The 19,835-nt window shown below is 34.6% G+C and overlaps 1 protein-coding gene across 1 annotated transcript in view; it reads right to left on the bottom strand.

Annotated features, from left to right (window-relative positions):
* Window positions 1-19,835, bottom strand: part of LOC118187467 (FH1/FH2 domain-containing protein 3-like) — a 237,732-nt gene that overhangs the window by 56,157 nt on the left and 161,740 nt on the right. The window contains exons 17-25 of the mRNA XM_085816229.1: window positions 19,168-19,262; window positions 13,386-13,497; window positions 11,999-12,093; window positions 10,450-10,593; window positions 8,543-8,607; window positions 7,571-7,726; window positions 6,854-6,924; window positions 4,177-4,332; window positions 608-790 (exon numbers count right to left, since the gene is read on the bottom strand). Of these exons, the coding sequence (XP_085672355.1) occupies window positions 608-790; window positions 4,177-4,332; window positions 6,854-6,924; window positions 7,571-7,726; window positions 8,543-8,607; window positions 10,450-10,593; window positions 11,999-12,093; window positions 13,386-13,497; window positions 19,168-19,262 (1,077 nt within the window). The remainder of the gene's footprint in view (window positions 1-607; window positions 791-4,176; window positions 4,333-6,853; window positions 6,925-7,570; window positions 7,727-8,542; window positions 8,608-10,449; window positions 10,594-11,998; window positions 12,094-13,385; window positions 13,498-19,167; window positions 19,263-19,835) is intronic.

Below are 19,835 nucleotides of genomic sequence, written 5' to 3'. Positions count from 1 at the left end.
ATAATGCACACTGTCAGCCAGCAGCGGTCGACGCGGCCTAAACGGTCGAGTGTCGGCCACAGATGGCTGATGCAGCCTATAGGGAAAGTCGAGTGTCAGCCACAGATGGCTGACATGGCGCTCAACGTGTTAACAGCTTGCGATTAGTAACGATAAGCTCTAACAAGGTATTTATTTTAAGCACATTTCTTATATCCACTTTGGTTGCGCAAATACACAGGTAATGCTAGTAGGTTATTTCTAAGCTGTAATTCTTAGTGCAATACACGGCTAATTTTAAATTACAGTGAAAAATTCCGAGAAAACTTCTTAGTTTATGATTCCGTGTTATAATTTATTCAACAACTGCAATAAAAGAATTTTATTAAAATCATTTTCCCAGGCGTAAGAATGGAAAGAGATTAGTGAAATATGTACGTATAATCCTATTCCTTTTTTACTTCAGTTAAATAAAGAAATCGAAAAGTACACGAAAATTCGACAGTAAGGATTTACTTTTGAAAGCATGAGGAAGAAAAAAAAATATTTTGATAAACCTTATTTTTACAAATAATTTTTTTATATGAAGGATGCTCTGTAAAAAAGAGAAAAAATTGTCAGTTCTCACCTGTCAGACTGTTTTGCCGTGCAAGCGTTGGTTTTGTAGGTGAAGCTGGTTCTGGTGTAACTTGCTGTTTGATGAAGGATGTTGTTTCTCCACGACTCTGTCTCCGAGCTGCAACTGGTTCCTCTTCTTTTTCTTTTTGATTTTCGAATAAGGACCGTTGTCTGCTCACCAAGGACGGTCTCGCTAATGATTTAAAAATTATGAGACTTCCAAGTAGACTTTGAAATAGACATTTCATTCATTGAAAATTTTATTTTTCTAACATATATTTAAGCAAGTCCATGTAATAAATTCTGGCAACTTTATTTGATCGCAAGAAAAAGAGCATAAGAGCATTCATTGGTTAAAAATTTTTCTGTTTTTTTTTCCCTTCAATTTTTGAAGTTACATATATTGCAAGTATGAATTGCCTATTGATCCATCTACACATGGATAAACAGATATTTTTTTCCTTTTGTTGTAAATAGTAACTAGGTAAAGATTGAATGAGACCTAAAGTTCGATTAGATTCAAACTTTGATGAGATGATCAGCGGCATTTGACGCATGCGTTCGCTATAAATATGTATCTTTATACAGCTTTTCATTGCATTAGGTCTACATGCATAAATTAGAAGTTGAATATAATAATAAAAGCTTTATTTCTTTCATAATGTTATTTAATAAAGAACGCATTCTAAACAAATTAGGGCCACGTTCGGTATTTTGGATGATATGATGTCCCTCTTGCGAGAATATAAGCATTGATTGCCTAGTCCCGCAATTTTATTATGTTAGCGAAGGAGATTTGAGTGACAGCCACAAAACTGAGATCTGAATCCGATTAATTTCAACATGTAACATTTTTGAAAATTTGGCTTTATGCCAGGAAGATTCACCACCTGGATGAAAACATTTGGCACATTTGTCATCAAATCAGTCCTATTCTTTTCGAATTCTATTCAAATAAATTTTAAAGGCATTAAATTTTCTGTGTCCTGGAAAATATTAAAACATTTGAGAAATCAAACAACACTCTTAGACAATAAAAAAAAAAAAAAAAAAAAAAAAAAATAAGGCGACGCACCGAGAAGATATAAAGTAATTTGAACACAAATTGATATGCATATAGGTTTCGACGGAAAATGCAAAATTTTACATTTTGGCTGCCAATGAATGAACGTTTGTCGCTACAGCGCATCTGATCTGCGCAACTGGCAGAATATTTAAGGGGAGAAATTACGATTCCAGGCCATAAATTCTTCACGAATTTCATTCCGTGTACTCTGGTAGACAGTAATTATGCCTCGTATACAGGTGCGCAAACGATATGCGCAGATGCCAGAATTTGACAAAGGTCGTGTAGTTGGGTTCAAAGAAGCCGGGTGGTCTTATAGGCGAATAGCTTGACATTCGAAAAGGAGCGATGCCACTATTAGACGACGTTGAAAGGAATGGGAGAACCATGGCCGCACACAGCGTCAAGAAGGAAGCGGTAGGCCTAGAGAAACGACAGAACGTGAAGACTGAGCAATCGTCAGAGCAGCACTCACAGCCCCAGATGCATCATTATCATCGAATGTACGTGCAACTACTGCTTCAGTTACCGCAAGGACCATTCATAGGCGGCTCACAGAAAGAGGGCTGAGGTCACCGGGCCCCTTGCGCCGACTACCATTGACCTCTGTACACCGTCAAGTCCGTTTGCAGTGGTGTCGGGCTCATTCGCACTGGAATAGAATAGTCTTCAGTGATGAGTCCCGCTTTGAACTGACCCTCGATGACCAGCGAAGGCAAATCTGGAGACGCCCCGGGCAGCGGTGTAATACCAACCTTACTGTCTTCCGGCAGACAGGCCGACAACCAGGAATGATTGTCTGGGGTGTCATTTCATTTTATAATAGGACCCCTTTGGTTGTCATCCGACGCAACATTACAGCACAGCGGTACGTCGACGAATATTGGGCTGGAATTATTGAGTAATTATGACATGAATTTAACATTAGAAAAGGAAAGAAAAGAGGTATAGCTCAGTGTTGTAATAAATATGGAATAACAAATAATAATTTAAATATGTGAAAAATTACAATAAAAGGTAAACAATCTAGTTATTTATTGTATCTAGATGCCAATAATTTATACGGATGGGATATGAGTGAATAGTAACAGTATGGTGGATTTAAATGGAGCAACAATGATAACTGGCTTAATAAAAGGGATGATTCAGATTTTAAATATATATTAGAAATTAGTTTAAAATACCTAGAAGAACAACACGTTAAAAATTCAGGAATGCCTTAACCCCAAAAAATATAATTCCAGATGGCTCTAGACGAGCTATATTACTATCAGTTTTATATGACAAAGAATAATATGTTGTTCAGTTTAGAAACTTAAAACAATATTTGAAATGGAATTAAAATTGGAAAAAATTAATAGAATACTGGAACTTAAACAATCTTCTTGGTTAAAGAAACATTTAAATGTGAATACTGAAATGAGAATTAAAGCTACTAATAATTTTGAAGAAGACTTTATACGGATGGGATATGAGTGATGAATAAGTCAGAGTATAGAAAAACAACGAGAAACCTTAGAAAGAGAATTAATGTAAGGTTATGCTGTAGTTATGAAAAATATAATTTAGTTGCTGAAAATGAACAAAAATTCAATCAGCTTTGATAAATCATTCTGTGCTGGAATGACAATATTAGATTTATCAAAATAAACAATGTGCGAGTTTCATTATAATATTATGAAACTTAAAAATTTGGATAATGTTACGCTACTGTACATAGGCACAGATAGTTTCGTAGATTTTATCAAAACTCATGACTTTTATGAAGATATGAATGGTATGATCAGTTATTTTGATGCAGCGGCTAGAGTCTGCCATTAAAAAAAAAAAAAAGGAATTTTGATAAATCTGATTATCGAAAAAATAATAAATAAAAAGGTTTTAGGTGAAATGAAAGATAAAAATAATGGCCTGATTATGGAAGAATCCATTGGATTATGAGTAAAAATGCGTAACTATAAAAAACTGAAAAGTCAAAAGATGTAAAAAAGTATTGAAAAAAATCGTTAAAAAAATTTCATCTGAAGATCATAAAGATTGTTTAATAACAATGAGCATTATAGAACTATGAAATTAATTAAAAATATAAAAACTTATGTTTAGTTCCAGTGAATTAAAAATTTTTATTACCTGCAGGTGGCAAGTGCTTTTATTTTACAAGAATATTATTGTCTTTAATATTAGAGCAGTAGTTTTCAATATATCTGAACTCATGTCGCATTAAAAAAAGCACAATGGTAGCTTTTAGTAAAGTGTTTTCCCATTTAGTTTATCTAATTATGCTATATGAAGACCAAACTCATTAAAAAAGCTATTGCGATTTTGGACACAGTTGCTGATTTGCATAATTGAATCATACCGAATTTTACTATATTTTGACTTTTGGTTTTATATTTCAAGCGTATTAAAAGAAAAAAATTGCAATATAGCTTTCAGACTCAGTGAGTTGGAATATGGGGAATATTAGATTTAAAAATAAGAAGGAAAAAAAATAATAAAAATAATCTACTTACTTGCTCTGTCGCTATGGAAAGCGGGCTTCTCCTTGACCTCTGGCGATGGAAGAGTTGGAGGAGGAGCGGATGGATAATTTGGATCGTTCTGACCTGTTAAAGTTCTGTTTCTAGCATCTCGACGACGTCGTAAGGCTGGTGTTATACCAGTGTCATCTGAAAGAAGGAACTAATATCTCTTAATTTATACCTTATTTTACATAAATTAAAGAGCGAAAACTGGCAGACACATCTAATTAAAAAGATTCTAATGTTCCTCAGTACTTTGTCTATGATAAATGTGGAGGAACCTGGTGAACTAAGTAGCGACTTATCGCTGAGTTTGAGTATTTACGACAGAGTTCAGAAAAGGGTTAAAATACCCTTTTATTCAAAGAAATAAGGCCACTTCTCAGGCTTACAGGAAAGCCTCCACTCGGGCTTTTAAATCAGGATAAGAAAATAAACTAATCTATTACCAGTGGCGTAACTAGGGTGGGGCAAAGGGGGACATCTGTCCCCGGGCGCAGCATCCAGGGGGCGCCAAATTGATGCGAAATTCTAGAATGAAATGTGTTCCATTCGTAGCACACATAGAGGGTAGCAAAATCTTCAGTTGTCCCCGGGTGCTCTGTCTATTACTAAACAGACTTAGCCGAGGCTAGACACAAATACCTAGCGTAGTTGGCCCTTAATCTAACCTAGTCGGCGATTATCAGCAGGCACTTACAATACGGCCGAACGTAGTAGATTTAAGAACGAAGCAGCCAAACGGTAAACACGCCCACTAAGGGCTCCTAAGCACTTTTCGAAGTAAGCTGAACCTCCCTTAAATACCCCTTCTAACTCATTTGCATAAAACGCGATACTAAAAATTCATTCCGGTATGGAATAGTAGATGAGAAACGAGAATAGACAATAAAGCATGTTTAAACTTAAAATAACTGTTAGGAACTTGGTTATCAGCAGTTAACTTAGTTATCAACTGTTAGGAACTACTGTTAGTAACCTCTACAAGATGCAACCCTTTCATGTGCTTGAAACTGTGTCTGCTTGATATGCCACTTGATACTACAGTCAAAAGTCATTAATCCGGACTCGTCGGGACTTCGGTCATTCCGGATTATCGATTTTTCCGGATTATAGATCATCAGTTTAAATCTGGTAAAATGGCATGCAGAAATTATAAAATTAAAAATATGAAACCGTAATTTACGAAATAAAGAACAATTATGATCTAAAGTGTATCAAAATTTACAAAAAAAAAAAAAAAAAAAAAAAAAAAAGCTTAATATTTATTTGTTTACTTTACTAAACATTTCTTTCAATGTAAGTTGTTTAAGTTGCTTCGTTTTTTATGTGATAATACATTCTCTTTAATTCTATAAACAGACATAATTTCTTGTTCAGTTACCAAGTTCCGCTGTTCAAGTCCCGTTAATTGCTGTGCCAAGAATACCGACTAACTTGTCAATCGAAATTTTTTCGTTTTCACTAACCTCTCTGTCACATTCTTCATGTCTCTATCCATTTTTTGCAGCAATTCCACTTTTTGTTTGTTGGACATCGAAACATACTTTCGTATTGTAGATCCTTTGGAAGTTCCAGCATCGGAAATTCTATTTGACATAATCGAAAGTTCAAGTTTACTTTTATAAAATTGGTCTTATAGTCTGCAAAAAAATAATAAGCGGGATCCAATTCGAAGATTAAGGAACAACGCAATCATTAACATTAACTGAAATAGATAATTAGATAATTTTAGCTTACACTAAACATTTTTAGCTTAGATTAAATGCGCAGACGAAAACGTATTCTGCACTTGCGCACACACATATGCGCAGTAGTCAAGGTCTTACGCGCACGCGTAAAACGCCTGTGCGCATGTGTCAACGCGGCGCATGCGCAGAAAGTTTTTAGCTTTGAAGTCCGGATTATGGGTGTCCGAATTAACGACTTTTGACTGTAATCTGAAAGCTTTTAAATTTTATATTACGCCCAAAGGCGAGCTTTTTTTAACGTTTTGTGTGTTACGTTTATTTACTAAATATCCCGTTCCTCACTTTTAAATCATAAAATTCAATTTAACAGAAACATCACAAAATAATTAAAAAAGAGCATATCTTTAGAGTTACCGATACACGGTCTGGCGCGCTGGAGATATAAAAGTTACCCCCCTTCTCCGCACAGTGTCACCATTGTTCGCTTTGAAATCGCTGAATTGTCGCTTAATCAAGAATTCGTTAAAGTTTTACAAAATATGAAATAGGTAATAAAACAGATTCCAAATTTGGGCTTCCAGATGCCCATATTCGAGTGGAGGACTACGTTATTCAAAATTGGATGTCCTTAGGTACCGTTGTGTTCACAGTGCGAGTAACATACATACATTCACGCAGATTTTTCATTATTAAATTTCTTTAAATATGGATAATGCAGGGCTCTAATATTTGGTGGCAACAGTTTGAAAAGTGAAACGCCGTTTTATAGTGGATGAAGCAAAATGTCAAAACGAAATAATTAGCCCTTCTTGGCATATTGCCCCTTTAGGCTAAGAATTCTACGGTGCTAATAAATCCTAATGTTTGCAATGTTTAAATATCTTTGATTTCACTATAAAATTTTATGATCAATTAAAAAAAAACTCATATTCGAGGAAAAATGTCTTTTTTTTAAAATCCATGCTAATGAAACTTACCGTCTATATCGATACCAGTGTCAGAAACAGGAGCAGGGGGTTCGCTCGGTTTCTCTGCCTCACGACTGTCTCTGTCAAAAGAAAATTTTACAATAAAATTACAGTATAAATCACTAAAAGAATACACGATTCTTTGGAAGAAGTTTCATGGATAACTATTTTTAATAACCAAATAAGGAGCCTAACGATTCGGTCAACCATCAGAAAGCGGAATTAAAGACAGTACCTTTTGCCTAATCGAGTCATAATATGATTTAAAAATGTCCATGTGATCTTTGCTAAGCTTTCCTTTATCTAAGTAGCAGTCCTTGCAATAAATCATGAATGTAAACTTGATAAACCTTTTAAGCATAGTGAGTGGGTTTTCATTTTTCGTATTTTATATAAAAGAAATTTTAAAAATTTAATACGTTAACATGATTTAAAGCTTAAAGCAGAACTGTCAAAGAAGAATATGTGTAAATTTCCCTTTGTGTAAAATTCAGAGGTGATTCAAATCTGAATTTTATCTGATTTTTGAGAAAAGTATCTCTGAAATGAATCAGTTTTTAATTATTTTTAACTTTCATTGCTCTGGTCAGTATAGATATTACGTTTGTAAAAAATAACACTGATTTAGAAATTTTGGAGGATACCTAATTCAAAGAAATTGCTAAAAATTATTTCAGGGTACGTAACATTAATTTGGGAATTTCCAACAGTATGCTTAAGATTTACCTCCTTGCCCATGGTAGTGACGGTTTTTTTGTAGTAGGAGAAGCAGGTGGAGGGGACTTCGGAGATGTAAATGTAGGTAGCTGAGGAGTTGAATGGCGACGACTTTTCCGACGTTCTCGATTAGATCCTCTTGAGGAAGGCGTGACGTTTTTGGATCTGGAATGCAATCAAGGAACGTTAATAAAATCATTTTTATTTATGCTGAAATTTTCTGTTGATATTAGTAGTGGTACTTTTCTTTGACTGATTATAACTTTCTATTTATCGGCAATATGTTTAATTATCAATATTTTACACAATAGCTTAGAATAAAAAGAATATGTTTTTCTTCTTTTATAAATGTTATTAAATTGTTATATTATTCTGAAACAGGAAAAGGATATTTATTAGCAAAATAAAATGTCCAGATAATAGGCTGAAACTTGAAACATTTAAATGCTACTACATACACTTTTGTTAAGAAAATGTCAAGTGCATGAAATTTGATATAATTAAATTTGTCATTAAGAGACGTCGGTCTGCTGTTTGCAGAAGATAGGTGTGAACCGAGGACAGCATATTTCGTGCTGTTCTGCAGACGGATCTACAGCATGTTAGGGGATATTTTGAGCACAGAAGCTTGAGTTTCTTTGATCAGCAGCGAATGAAAACAACTTATTTTAAAATTTCTGATCCTATGAATACAATTTCATAGGACCTTCTCTCATCAAGATTCTGTGGGGTATATATGTTCAAAAAATTCAAGCTAACCAAAACGATGCGATGATACCAGTCTATGAGAGGCAATAAAAGAAACATTCGACCAACGTTACTTCTATGACAGGAGAACTGTACCAAGCCTATGTACCCACAGATATTTCTTTGAAAAGAATTAGATAATATTTTTTTTAACATTTAAATTAAAATTACTCTATAAGTCTTTTCCGTGAACTTTTTAAACATGTGAGTATGATCTTGAAGCTTGTTCATTACCTTTCAATGAAAGTTCCTAGGAATGGTTTTCCATCATTTTCTCCATCTTCATGTTTTAACACAGCCTGAAAAGGAGACAAATAAGAAAAATTAATTCAGAGAAAGAAAGAATTATTTTATTTATTCACTTAACATTTTTAAATTAGAAATGAAATTTTTTAATCTTTTTTTTTTTTTTTTTTTTTTTCTTACAGCTAATTTATTTAAGCTTGTTCATAAATATTCAAAGAAAAGTGTAGAAAAGTTGCGCGTACAAGCTAATGCTTATTAAAATTCCAGTTACATGCAAATAAAACTTTATTAGCTACACTGGAAAGCAAAACTTAAGCAACAATGTAAATTTTAATCAGATAGTCATAAAATTGTAGAAAAGGGGTTCTTGCGTTCAGTACAATGAACACGCAATTCAGTAGAAAGGTCATGCGTATGCAAATGTCAAGAAAAAAACGTCACAGGTTACGTGAGCGTACACAAAACGCGTACAGTCGGCGCGCTCAACTCGAGATTACCATAAAAGGAAGGATGGAGATGCAATTAAAGACATTCGCTGCAAGTACAAAAAGTTCTTTCGTGAAATATTTGGCTAGAAGAAATGATCTGGATGACTTCACACGTAGAAGAAGGATCGACAATCTGGTGTAGGGGCGAAGTGTGACCAGTATAGCTGAAGAGTTCGGAATCAACAAAAGTAGCGTTTCGCGCACTTAGAAAGCCTTCCATAGCAATAAGTACAGCTATTAGAAATGTTGGTGTTGGCCGTCCCAGGAAAACAACTGCAGCAAATAACCGATATATAGTCCTGCAGACGAAAAGAGTCCGAAACCAGTCAGCTAGCGCCACAGCTCAACAACTATGAACAACAACGAGGGGCAATTGTCATGGTTTACTGTGTCCAAACACCTTCACAAAGGTGGCCTATACTGCTGCCGTTCTGAACGCTGCATCCCTTTGAAAATTGGCCATCGGGCATCACCATTTACAGTGGTGCAAGGATCGCAAAAACTGGGCATCTCATCAATGGAGTCGTATCCTCCTTACGGATGAGACTCGTTTTAGTGCCACAAGGGATTCTCAACACAAATTGATTTGGAGAGAGGTGGGGACACGGTTTAATCTCAGTAACATTATGGAAAGAGACCGTTACGGTGTCCTGAAGACCTCGTCTGGAGAGGCATTGTGCTGAACGGGCGGACGGAGCTCCACATTTTCGACAGAAGTTCTGTAACCGGAGATCGCTATCATCAGGAGGTGATCCTTCCCCATGTGCGTCTGTTCTGAGGTGCCATTGGAGCAGACTTCGTTTTTATGGATATTAATGCACGGCCACACTGGACTCTTGCTGTTCAGAAACTACTGAAAAGTGAAGATATCTCTCGAATGGATTGGCCAGCGTGCTCTCTTGATTTAAACCCCATAGAATTTGTGTGGGATGCTTTGGGGAGACGCTTGTGACAGGATTACATCCTCCAGGGAACACCCAGCAACTGAAACAGATGCTGATTGAGGAATGGGCACTCTTACCTCAAGATTTGTTGAACAATCTGGTGCTGAGTATGGAGAGACCGTTCGAAGCAACCATTGCAGTAAGGGGAGGGCATATCCCATACTAAGGAACGCCTGCTTGTTGTTCTTTCTCTTGTACAGACAATCATGTGTAACGATACCATGAGTTCAATAAAGCCTGTTTTTGTCCGATTCCATACTGTATGCACTGTATTCGTTTTTAGAGCAATTATGCTTTCGTCATCGTTTAAATACAAAATGCTGTCTCTTAATTCTGAATTTCATGTCTCTCAGATGAGCTCTCATGGAGTTATGCCAAAAAGAACACCTGTTGCTTAAGTTTTGCACACCGGTGTATTATTTACAACAGAATATTATATTTTACGATAAATTAATATAAATACCTCATAAACTTGCAGCTGTTTAAGGAGTTCTTTGTCTGTTCCTGCCCTGCATAAATGGTATTGAACTACTTGTTCCATGCCTTGTTCTTCCAAAGAATCCACAAAATCGTAATAACTGTCTTGATCGTTGAAGCCATCTGCAACCTAAAAATATTTTAATATGTCTACTAAGCTACACTAAATGAGTTAGATCTTCCTGCTTCGGTCTTTTGAAGACTTTTCGAGGACAGTGAAATAACTTATAACAATCTTTACATATGCTTTACATAAAAATTTAAAAATAATCAAATACATACAAATTTAAAAATCTTTACATACAAATTTAAAAATAAAGTACTACATCAGAAAACAGAATAAAGGTGCATTATCAACTGTGTTTAAGTTATTATCTTTTTGGCATTAAAAGTTAAAGCTCTGAAATAAATAAATAAATAAATAAATAAATAAACGGATATTGAATTTTGTATCGATGCTGTTCTTAGTACATTTGAGTCTCCTTAATTGCATTTGAAAGAACTGGAGGAATATGAATGTGTAAGACCTCTCATCATAATTTCTCAGATCTCAAGAATAGTATTTGAAATTGCTCACTTTGAGCATTACCTTCAAAGAAAATTTATATGAAAACTTATTTTGTAATCGCATAAAAAATATTTAACACTAATATCACTCATTTTATCAAGTATTATGGATTCACATGGTATAGATCGACAAATACTTAATTTGAAAACAAAAAATGCGTACATGCATTTCATTTAAACAAATATGGTCTATAGACACTTAGTCTTTCAGGTAGAGTTTTGTATCACTATTAAAAATGTAACTGGAATAATCCAAAATGATAAGCAGAAAAAAGATTATTTTCATAAAAATAACAGCATTAAATATATTTAATAAGTTAAAGATTTCATAAATTAATGAATAAATATATTAAATAATGTAAATTAAAAAATAATTTTAAATCTAAAATTTTTAATAGTAGAGCTTAGTATATTTTAAAGAACAGGATAAAACTAATTTTGTTAAAAGGTTTGGTATACTAATTGCTTCAAAAGTTAATTCTATAGTCATCATTCTGTGGCATATAGACGCATATATTTTTAGTATAAATGTCATAATGATGTCACTGATGATGGAAAAAAGGTGTGTCAAAATACCTGTCATCATAATAAAATCACTGATGATGGAAAAAAGGTGTGTCAAAATACCTATATTAGAATAGTATATTAATCTAATATACATATTCTAAGTAGGGTTTTCAAGACATGAAAAACCCAAATTAAATTTCGTCAATGGACCCAGTAGAACGGAAGATACAAAACTGTCTGCGCCCCCTTTTTTTTTTGTGTGCGTGCAAGGTGTACGTTTCGATGTAAGCAGAACAGGTGCGGTATATTCTAACATTTTATTTTATATATGATAATTTATAATTCAGATATTTGATATTTATTTTGTCAGTAGGAAAAACTGTTAATTGCTGCTATGCCGACTATTATTTCTGTCCAAAAATTTTTCGATTCTATTGTAATTTATTTTTTATTGCGCTTACCTTGTTTACAAGAGTCATGCAGAATACAAGAAGTTCCATATCCAGATTTTCTTTCTCTTTTAAATGCAGCATAATATTGCTCCATAACGGACTACCTGAAAGATTTTTAACAGTTTTAGTATTTTGTTCAGAATAACTTGACAATGCAATCTAGAAATTCACATTTTACCGCTAATTCCATGTTTCGGGAGTAGAATATAACTATTGTCAAATATTTGCAAATTTTTAAACATACTATTCTGTTTATATCTATTTTAAATCCTGGAAAGGATCAAGAACGGAATTTCCCATAATTTCTGAAACAGCGAACTTTTTTCAGCTTTAATACTTCTTAAATCCAAATATCATTCCATGCTGAAGAGTTTTCACATCCAGTGACGTGAAATGTTGCACCAAGATTTAATTTGCTACGCAGCAAAAACAGGCAGAATCGTTTCTTCAAAATATGATTTTCTTTTATTAATTGTTGTATATTTGAACAAATATTAAAACTCCATATGTATATCTTTTACGAAAGAAATAAATTATTTCCGGGGAAATATTTATTTTTATACCTTTAAGAGTTCAAGAAAGAAAAAGGTTTAAGAAGCGCTGCTTCAGTGAATAATATATAATGTCTGTGTATATACAATATAATTTATGCACGTACCAAAGTCTAAACTTCTACTTGGATTAGCCCAGTATCTTCTTTCCTCAAACGGCAAGTGAGAACTGCTTTATCAACGTCGACAGACATATTCTGGTAGTTTGAATAATTTGAGACCACCATTTAAGTACAGGGTTACATAAAACTGATTGTTTGTTAAAACTTACATTTAAAATAAATCTGTAAACTCAGTTTTAGATATTCCCAGGACCAGATTAAATCTTTTACAGTTCGTAAGTGCTGAAAACATTTCTGGTGCCCCCACATACATTTACAATACAAAGCCTGTCTTTTCCTATTCCTTCCAACTGGGTCTTGTCTTTGCCGCAATATTCATTCCATAACAAAACCAAAAATGGTAAATTCGTGCGTTGCCCCCCTTTCCTAAACACCTTTTTGTGGTTCCCCTTCTCTTGAGTACATACTTAATGGTTTATCCGTTATTCTGAGTTATCCTGTAACTAAAGTGTCGGATTACCTAACTGGCTGTTTGTTAAGATTTACATCTAAAATAAATAAAAGAATACAAGCTTTTTGAGGTAAATTCGTGCGTTGCCCTCCTTTCCTAAACACTTTTTTGTAGTTCCCCTTCTCTTGAGTACATGCTTAATGGTTTATCCGTTATTCTGAGTGATCCTGTACCTAAAGTGTCGGATTACCTAACCGGTTGTTTGTTAAGATTTACATTTAAAATAAATAAAAGAATACAAGCTTTTTGAGGTAAACAGAATAATTTCTTACCTTTCTGCTTGTCAATGCTTATAACCATATCACGTAGGATAAGAGCATTAGTCGGAGAATATTCTACGAACATGAGAAGCAGTTTGACAGCCATCTTTGCCACCATGCGGTACTGAAACAAAGTGTTTTATTATTAATGAAAATCTAATGTGTACACCACATGACTTCCTTGCATGGAGTATTAAATTATACGCTTTTTTTTTTTTTTTTTCATTTCATTTAAATTTATTGGATTGAATAAATCTACTTCGTTGATAGCGCATAAACCAAAATAGCCTAAACGCATTCTTTAAAATTCACTATATTTGTTTACCATAGCGACACTCTGGCGCTATGTTCCCTTAACAGCGTTACATTTCGTCCATATTATAACTCACAATGCATATAAATTTGTATCATTTGAAGAATTATCTAATCGTTGTCACATGTTCTGTTCAATTACTATAATAAATCTAAAATGATGTATAAAATAAATTAAGCAAACAAAACAAAAAGAAACATTTTTTCACAGACGATTCAGTATTTCTCATTCAGTTAATTCAGTTCTCACTTCCCGACAAGGCAAAAATATGTAAAAACTCAAAATATGTATATTAAAAATTACGAAGTAGATTTGAAACACTTATCTCCACGAATAAACTTCAGAATGGATTAAGCATGATTTAATTCGCAATAATAAAATAAGGCGTTATCTCTGTTGTTGCGAAGCTTAGTTTCTCTAGATCGGCAACAAACCCGCTATTTTGCCAAGTTTGAAATGTAAACAAACATGTCAGCCATCGCAAAATTCATTAGGCTTAGCTGCACTTAAACAACTTTCAAATTGTTGATAACTCCACAAATATTGCATGCAGATATACTAAAGGCATAAAAACCTGAACTGGAAGATAAGAACAACATAATTCAATGATTTTTACAGCAAAAAATGCACAACTTACAAACATATAAGAATAAAGAAACTGAGCTCACTGAGCCGAGTAACAGAGTGGATATATATATATAAATTGTAGTAATCTCGCCTAAAAGTTACCAAGAGCTGCTGCTCCAAGATGTTTTCTAGACCAAAATTGGTTTTTTTAAAAATCATAATTACTACTTTGCTTGATATATACATATTCATATATTTATATACTTTTGGTGCGGCCGATTGCAACCAAAATACGAGGTGCACATCTACATGTTATAGCAGTCCTACATAGAAAATTTCAACGTTCTGAGGCTACTCGTTTTTGAGTTATGCGAGATGTATGTACGTACATACGTATACACAGACGCCACGAAAAATTATCTTCAGAATTCATTTTAAATCAGTTTTATAATGTTTTTTGGGGAAAAAGTGTCCTTTATTCCGTCCTTACTTGCGGATGTCACGCAAAAACATCATTAAATTGCATTCGATAGCGGTCAAAATCGGTATTTTCGTTGAAATATGATACCCGAAATTTTTCGCGATTACAATACTTCCTTTTTACTTCGTACAAGGAAGTAAAAATACTAGTCTAGTTTCGGTAATTTTGGAATAATGATTATATACTCATCATCGATGGATAAACAAAATATGAATATTGGATAAAAATATGAAAACAAATAGTTTCATCCTAAGTGACTACTAGTACTTTAGAAACTCCTTCTAATAAATAAGGGTTATTCAAAACTCCGCGAAACCATATATAATAAACATAAAAAATAAAACAACCGATACAGAGTTTTATTTCATTCTTATTTTTGCTCTCATTCTTCCATAATGTGCGGGCTGTTCGCAATTGTATCCCGATGCTTTGATCAGTCGTGGTATATTGCACGCTCACATTCAGAAATGGATTTTCATAGATATTATCAGGTTTTCATAGTGACTATTTATCAGGTATGATAAAAAAATATGGTGACCGCAGTTTAGTGGTAATAAAATCAGGCATCGGTTGCGCAGTTTATTTGTTATGATTTTTTAAAGTATTTCATGGGATAATGAGCATGTACACTGCTCGACATTGAAAATGCAACACCAAGAAGGATTGGTCAGAAAGTGATGAAATTTGGAAAAAAGACAGAGACAGCAAGCAGCAATAAGTGATCTTTATTTCAAAATGATTAGTCAGAATACAGAGCGAGAACGGCGTCGGCTCAGTAGGATGTAGGACCATTGCGGACAGCGATGCACGAAGAAACACGTCTAGGCATAGAGTCAATAAGAGTGCGGATGGTGTCCTGAGGGATGGCTCCCCATTCCCTTTCAACCATTTGCCACAGTTCGTCTTCTGAACGAGGCAGGGGCAGAGTCTGCAAACGGTGTCCAATCACATCCCACACATGTTCGATTGGTGACAGGTCAGGAGAGTACGGAAGCATCTGCATACCTCGCAGAGCATGTTGGCAGATGCGAGCACTGTGTGGTCGGGCGTTATCCTGCTGAAAAATTGCATTAGGCAGCACCTGAAGGTAGGGGATTGCCACCGGCCGCAGTACATTATCCAAGTATCGTTGGGCCGTCATAGTGCCCTGAATACGAACTAGAGGTGACCTGAAATCGTAGGCAATAGCGCCCCAAACCATTATGCCACGTTGTCGCGCTGTGGGGCGTTCCACAGTTACTGCCGGATTCGATCTGTCTCTACGTCGACGCCACACACATATGCGGCGACTGCCACTAGATAAACAGAAGCGTGACTCATCTGAGAACACGACGTTTCGCCATTCTGTCATTCACATCGCTCCAGTCCGGCACCATTCTAAACGTTGGCGCCTATGCTGTGGGGTCAATGGTAGTCTTCTTAACGGACGCCGTGAGTGCAGGCCACGTTCAACCACTCGACGGGAAATGGTTCTGGTCGACACGGGAACATCCAGGGTATCTTGCACATGCTGCAGAATGGCGGTACAAGTGACTTGCGGTACTGCCACAGCTTGTCGGCGGATGCATCGATCCACGCGTGCTGACGTCACTCTGGCTGCACCTGCACCCCTCCTTCTTCCCACATTTTCTCGTTCCAACCATGTTCGCCGTAGCAGATGCACCGTGCTCGCATCCATGTGGGTATCAGCTGGGATTTGACGTAAGGACCAACCCGCTCCTCTCAGTCCGTTCACCATAGCCCTCGTAAAATCGTCTATCTGCTGGAAGTGCCTTCATTGACGCGGCCTGGCGTTCTCTCCTATTACACGTAGCCTCCGGGACAAAAACAAACTTTCTTCGATAATTCGTCTGGCAGAAATAACGACACGAATATTGCCCATTCTGTACGTTCCTTCCCTTATATCTTACTCCACGTGCGTCGGAGAGCTGCGCATTTCATATCATTCGCATAACTCAGTGACGTGCGTCTCTCTAAAATTTGCATAAATTTCTGACCACTCCTTCTTGTGTTGCATTTTCAATGCCGAGCAGTGTATTTACATTTCTATTTCCGAGCATTAACTGCAAACTTCCAAACTGCATTTCCAGTTTTCATAAGTTTGATTATTCAGAAGGTTACTTTTATAGCTGAATTTTATTTGAGACATTTCGTATTTATGAAAATAGAATTACTAGGTTAATTGGTTGTGAATCTGTTCTGTATAACTGTGGACTTTCTATATATTTAAGAACTTATTATTGCATATAATCATAAAAGAAAGAAAAATCTGAAAGCTTTCAATTTTTATATTACGACCAAAGGGGCGTTTTGTTTATTTACACGCAGATACACGTTTCGAAAGCATATGCGCTTAGAATTTTCGATAGACAGTCTCGAGCTCTGGAGATTTTTTTTTTTTTTTCCGTACAGTTTTGCCATTGCTTGCTTTGAAATCATTGAGTTTATTAATCAAAAATTCGTTAAAAGGTTTACAAAATATGAAATAGACAATAAAACAAATTTCATATTTCCAGTTCGGGCTTCCAGGTGTTCATATGTGGGTCCAGGGTTACGTTATTCAGAATTTGATGGCTCTAGTTGCCGTTGTTTTTACATAATACATTTTTTTTTCATAATGTTTGAAACATACGTACATGCATTCATGCAGATTCTTCATTATTTAATTTCTTTAAATGCACTATAGGGCGCTAATATTTTGTGGCAACAATTTGAAAAGTGAAACGGACATTTATAGTGAACCGACGCAAAATGCTGTTTCGAGACTAATAGCCGTTTTGAACTAAAGCACCTTTGGGGTAATAAATCTAAAAAACACCCATTCTTTACATGTTATCGTTTTGGTTATAAATGAGTCATCCGATAAAACGATGTGAGCCATCCAACAAAACAAATTAAAAAGAAGCCATGTATGTTTTGTGAGATATTTACTACGTTATTTTAATTATTTGCACTTAAAAAATATTTTGGAATTTTCTTTTTCGTTAGTATTGGGAAGATCTTTGATCTGAAAGTAAACTAAATTTCTTGAATTTTTAAAGCGAACTTAGCGAACTCCAATATTGGGGGGAAAAAAAAAAAAAAAAAAAAAAAAAAAAAAAAAAAAAAGATATATATATTTTTTTCAATAATATATACCATATATATTTATTAAGAAAATATCTTTTCCAGCTGTAACATTTTCTTAAAAACACCAAGCTAATTAATGTAGGTTTTAAGTTATTATACAGTGAGGGTGGGCAGGAAAAGCGGGATCATAGAAAAAAAGAATTTATATTTCACTGTCTATCATATTTTCTTTGAACGAAAGATGTTAGGGATGCAGCTACAAAATAAACTTGTAAGGATTATGTTAATTTTATTAACAGTTAACTTCTGAGTTAAACTCCCTTTTCTATAGCTTTTTAATCACAACTTACCACTTCCGGCCAGATCGTAGTTTTAGAATCACGTCTGAATGCTAAAGAGGAAGAGCGGTATTTAACCACGAAGTTCTACTGTCTTAGTGAGAGATATACCAGATATCCTGGCTGCACGCGTCCGCCTTTTTAGGCTACTCTCTCGTAAGCTATTATTACGCTCGGCCGTACTTTAGGCCCTTAATATCTTCGAAATCAATTATCAAAGGGGCCAACTCTGGTAGAATCTTGATAGCTTCGGCTATATCTCTTTAGTTAAGATTAGTTTAGTTTGATTCTTAGTCTCTTAAGTTCAAGCCCTAGTGTCGGCTTTATTGTACAACTCCAAGACGGAGTTCTGTTAAATCTTATTTGCATAATAAAAATTCTTTTAACCCTTTCCAAGTGTATTTATTGTCTCACGAACTCAAGCGATTATTCGCTTAAGTTTCTTCAATTTTAACTGTAACTTAGAATTACACAGTGGAGAATCCTACAAACTGAATTTTTTTTTCTTTAATAACACACTAATAAGGTTATATAGGTGGATAACTTAGAAAATTAAAAGCACAAAAGGCTGATTTTCAGAGAATTAGTTCATTTAGCTATTTTAGTATTATCAGGTTTCGCGTACGCATTTCGTAGAAATACATACTACTTAAAGGTGGTGTGGTAGTGGTGTATTTAATTATGGCAAAGCACACTAGGGCTATCTGCCTAAGGGGAGGGATGCCTTCGTGGAGGACTTTCTAAGGGAAACTGGGTAGTATACACGTTACACATGGGGAAAACCACGAAAACGCCCATGCAGCCAGCCCGTTCGTGGGATTCGAACCTCGGACCGAATTCAGCGACTTTACCGCTCGGCCACTGGTGGGCCATACTACTTAAAGTCTATTACTTCATGGGATTATAAAAACTGTAATCGCAGCTAATAGGTATTAAATATCGTTCATGTTTCAGTATAACATTTGATTTCGCTTTAATAAATCTAAGTAATGCAGATATGTTAAAACTTTGTAAAAAAACATTTACCTTAGACGCAGCAAGGCTGTAAAGCCATTTAACAGTTTCTGGATGCTGCATGATACCAGTCATACCATCCACATAAAGCATCACTTGACCAAGAGCTGCAGATAAAGAAGGGGCCTAATTTAACTAATTTATGTTTATATTCAGATATAAATAATTTTAATAAATTTTCACTTAAAAATCTTAAATGAGTCATAAAATACTTGAAAATTATAAATGAAATTTAATCAAAAAATCATCCATCCAAGTTGTAGTGCAAAGGAAAATAATCTTTGCATTTTTCCCATGATCAAGTAACCATTTTTTAAAAATCCGATTTATTTTTACAAATATGTTGCTATTAATTTTATAATTGTTGTTATTAATTTTTTATTGTTGCTATTAATTTTATAATTGTCATAATTTTATTATTGTTATTCTAATGTTATTTGTTACATCGAGAATGTATATAAAATCTTACTGCAGTTGGCAATTTATTTCTTCCGGTAAGTGGAACATACAGTTGATTTAATCAATAAAATATAGATTCTTTTTTTTCATGTTAAATTAATAGTCTAAATTCACTTAAATGAAACTTTGGTAGCCAGATTTGGAAAGAAGATTAAAATACTTAGCACACATACCAAAAATTATTAATGACTGCAACAAATCTTAAAAAAAAAAAAGCTTTC

This window comes from Stegodyphus dumicola, chromosome 4, assembly GCF_044657685.1.
Source record: "Stegodyphus dumicola isolate Sdum_Otavi_A_Nest chromosome 4, ASM4465768v1".
In the NCBI taxonomy this organism is placed as follows: domain Eukaryota; kingdom Metazoa; phylum Arthropoda; class Arachnida; order Araneae; family Eresidae; genus Stegodyphus; species Stegodyphus dumicola.
This window is presented reverse-complemented; position numbering and strand designations above follow the sequence as displayed.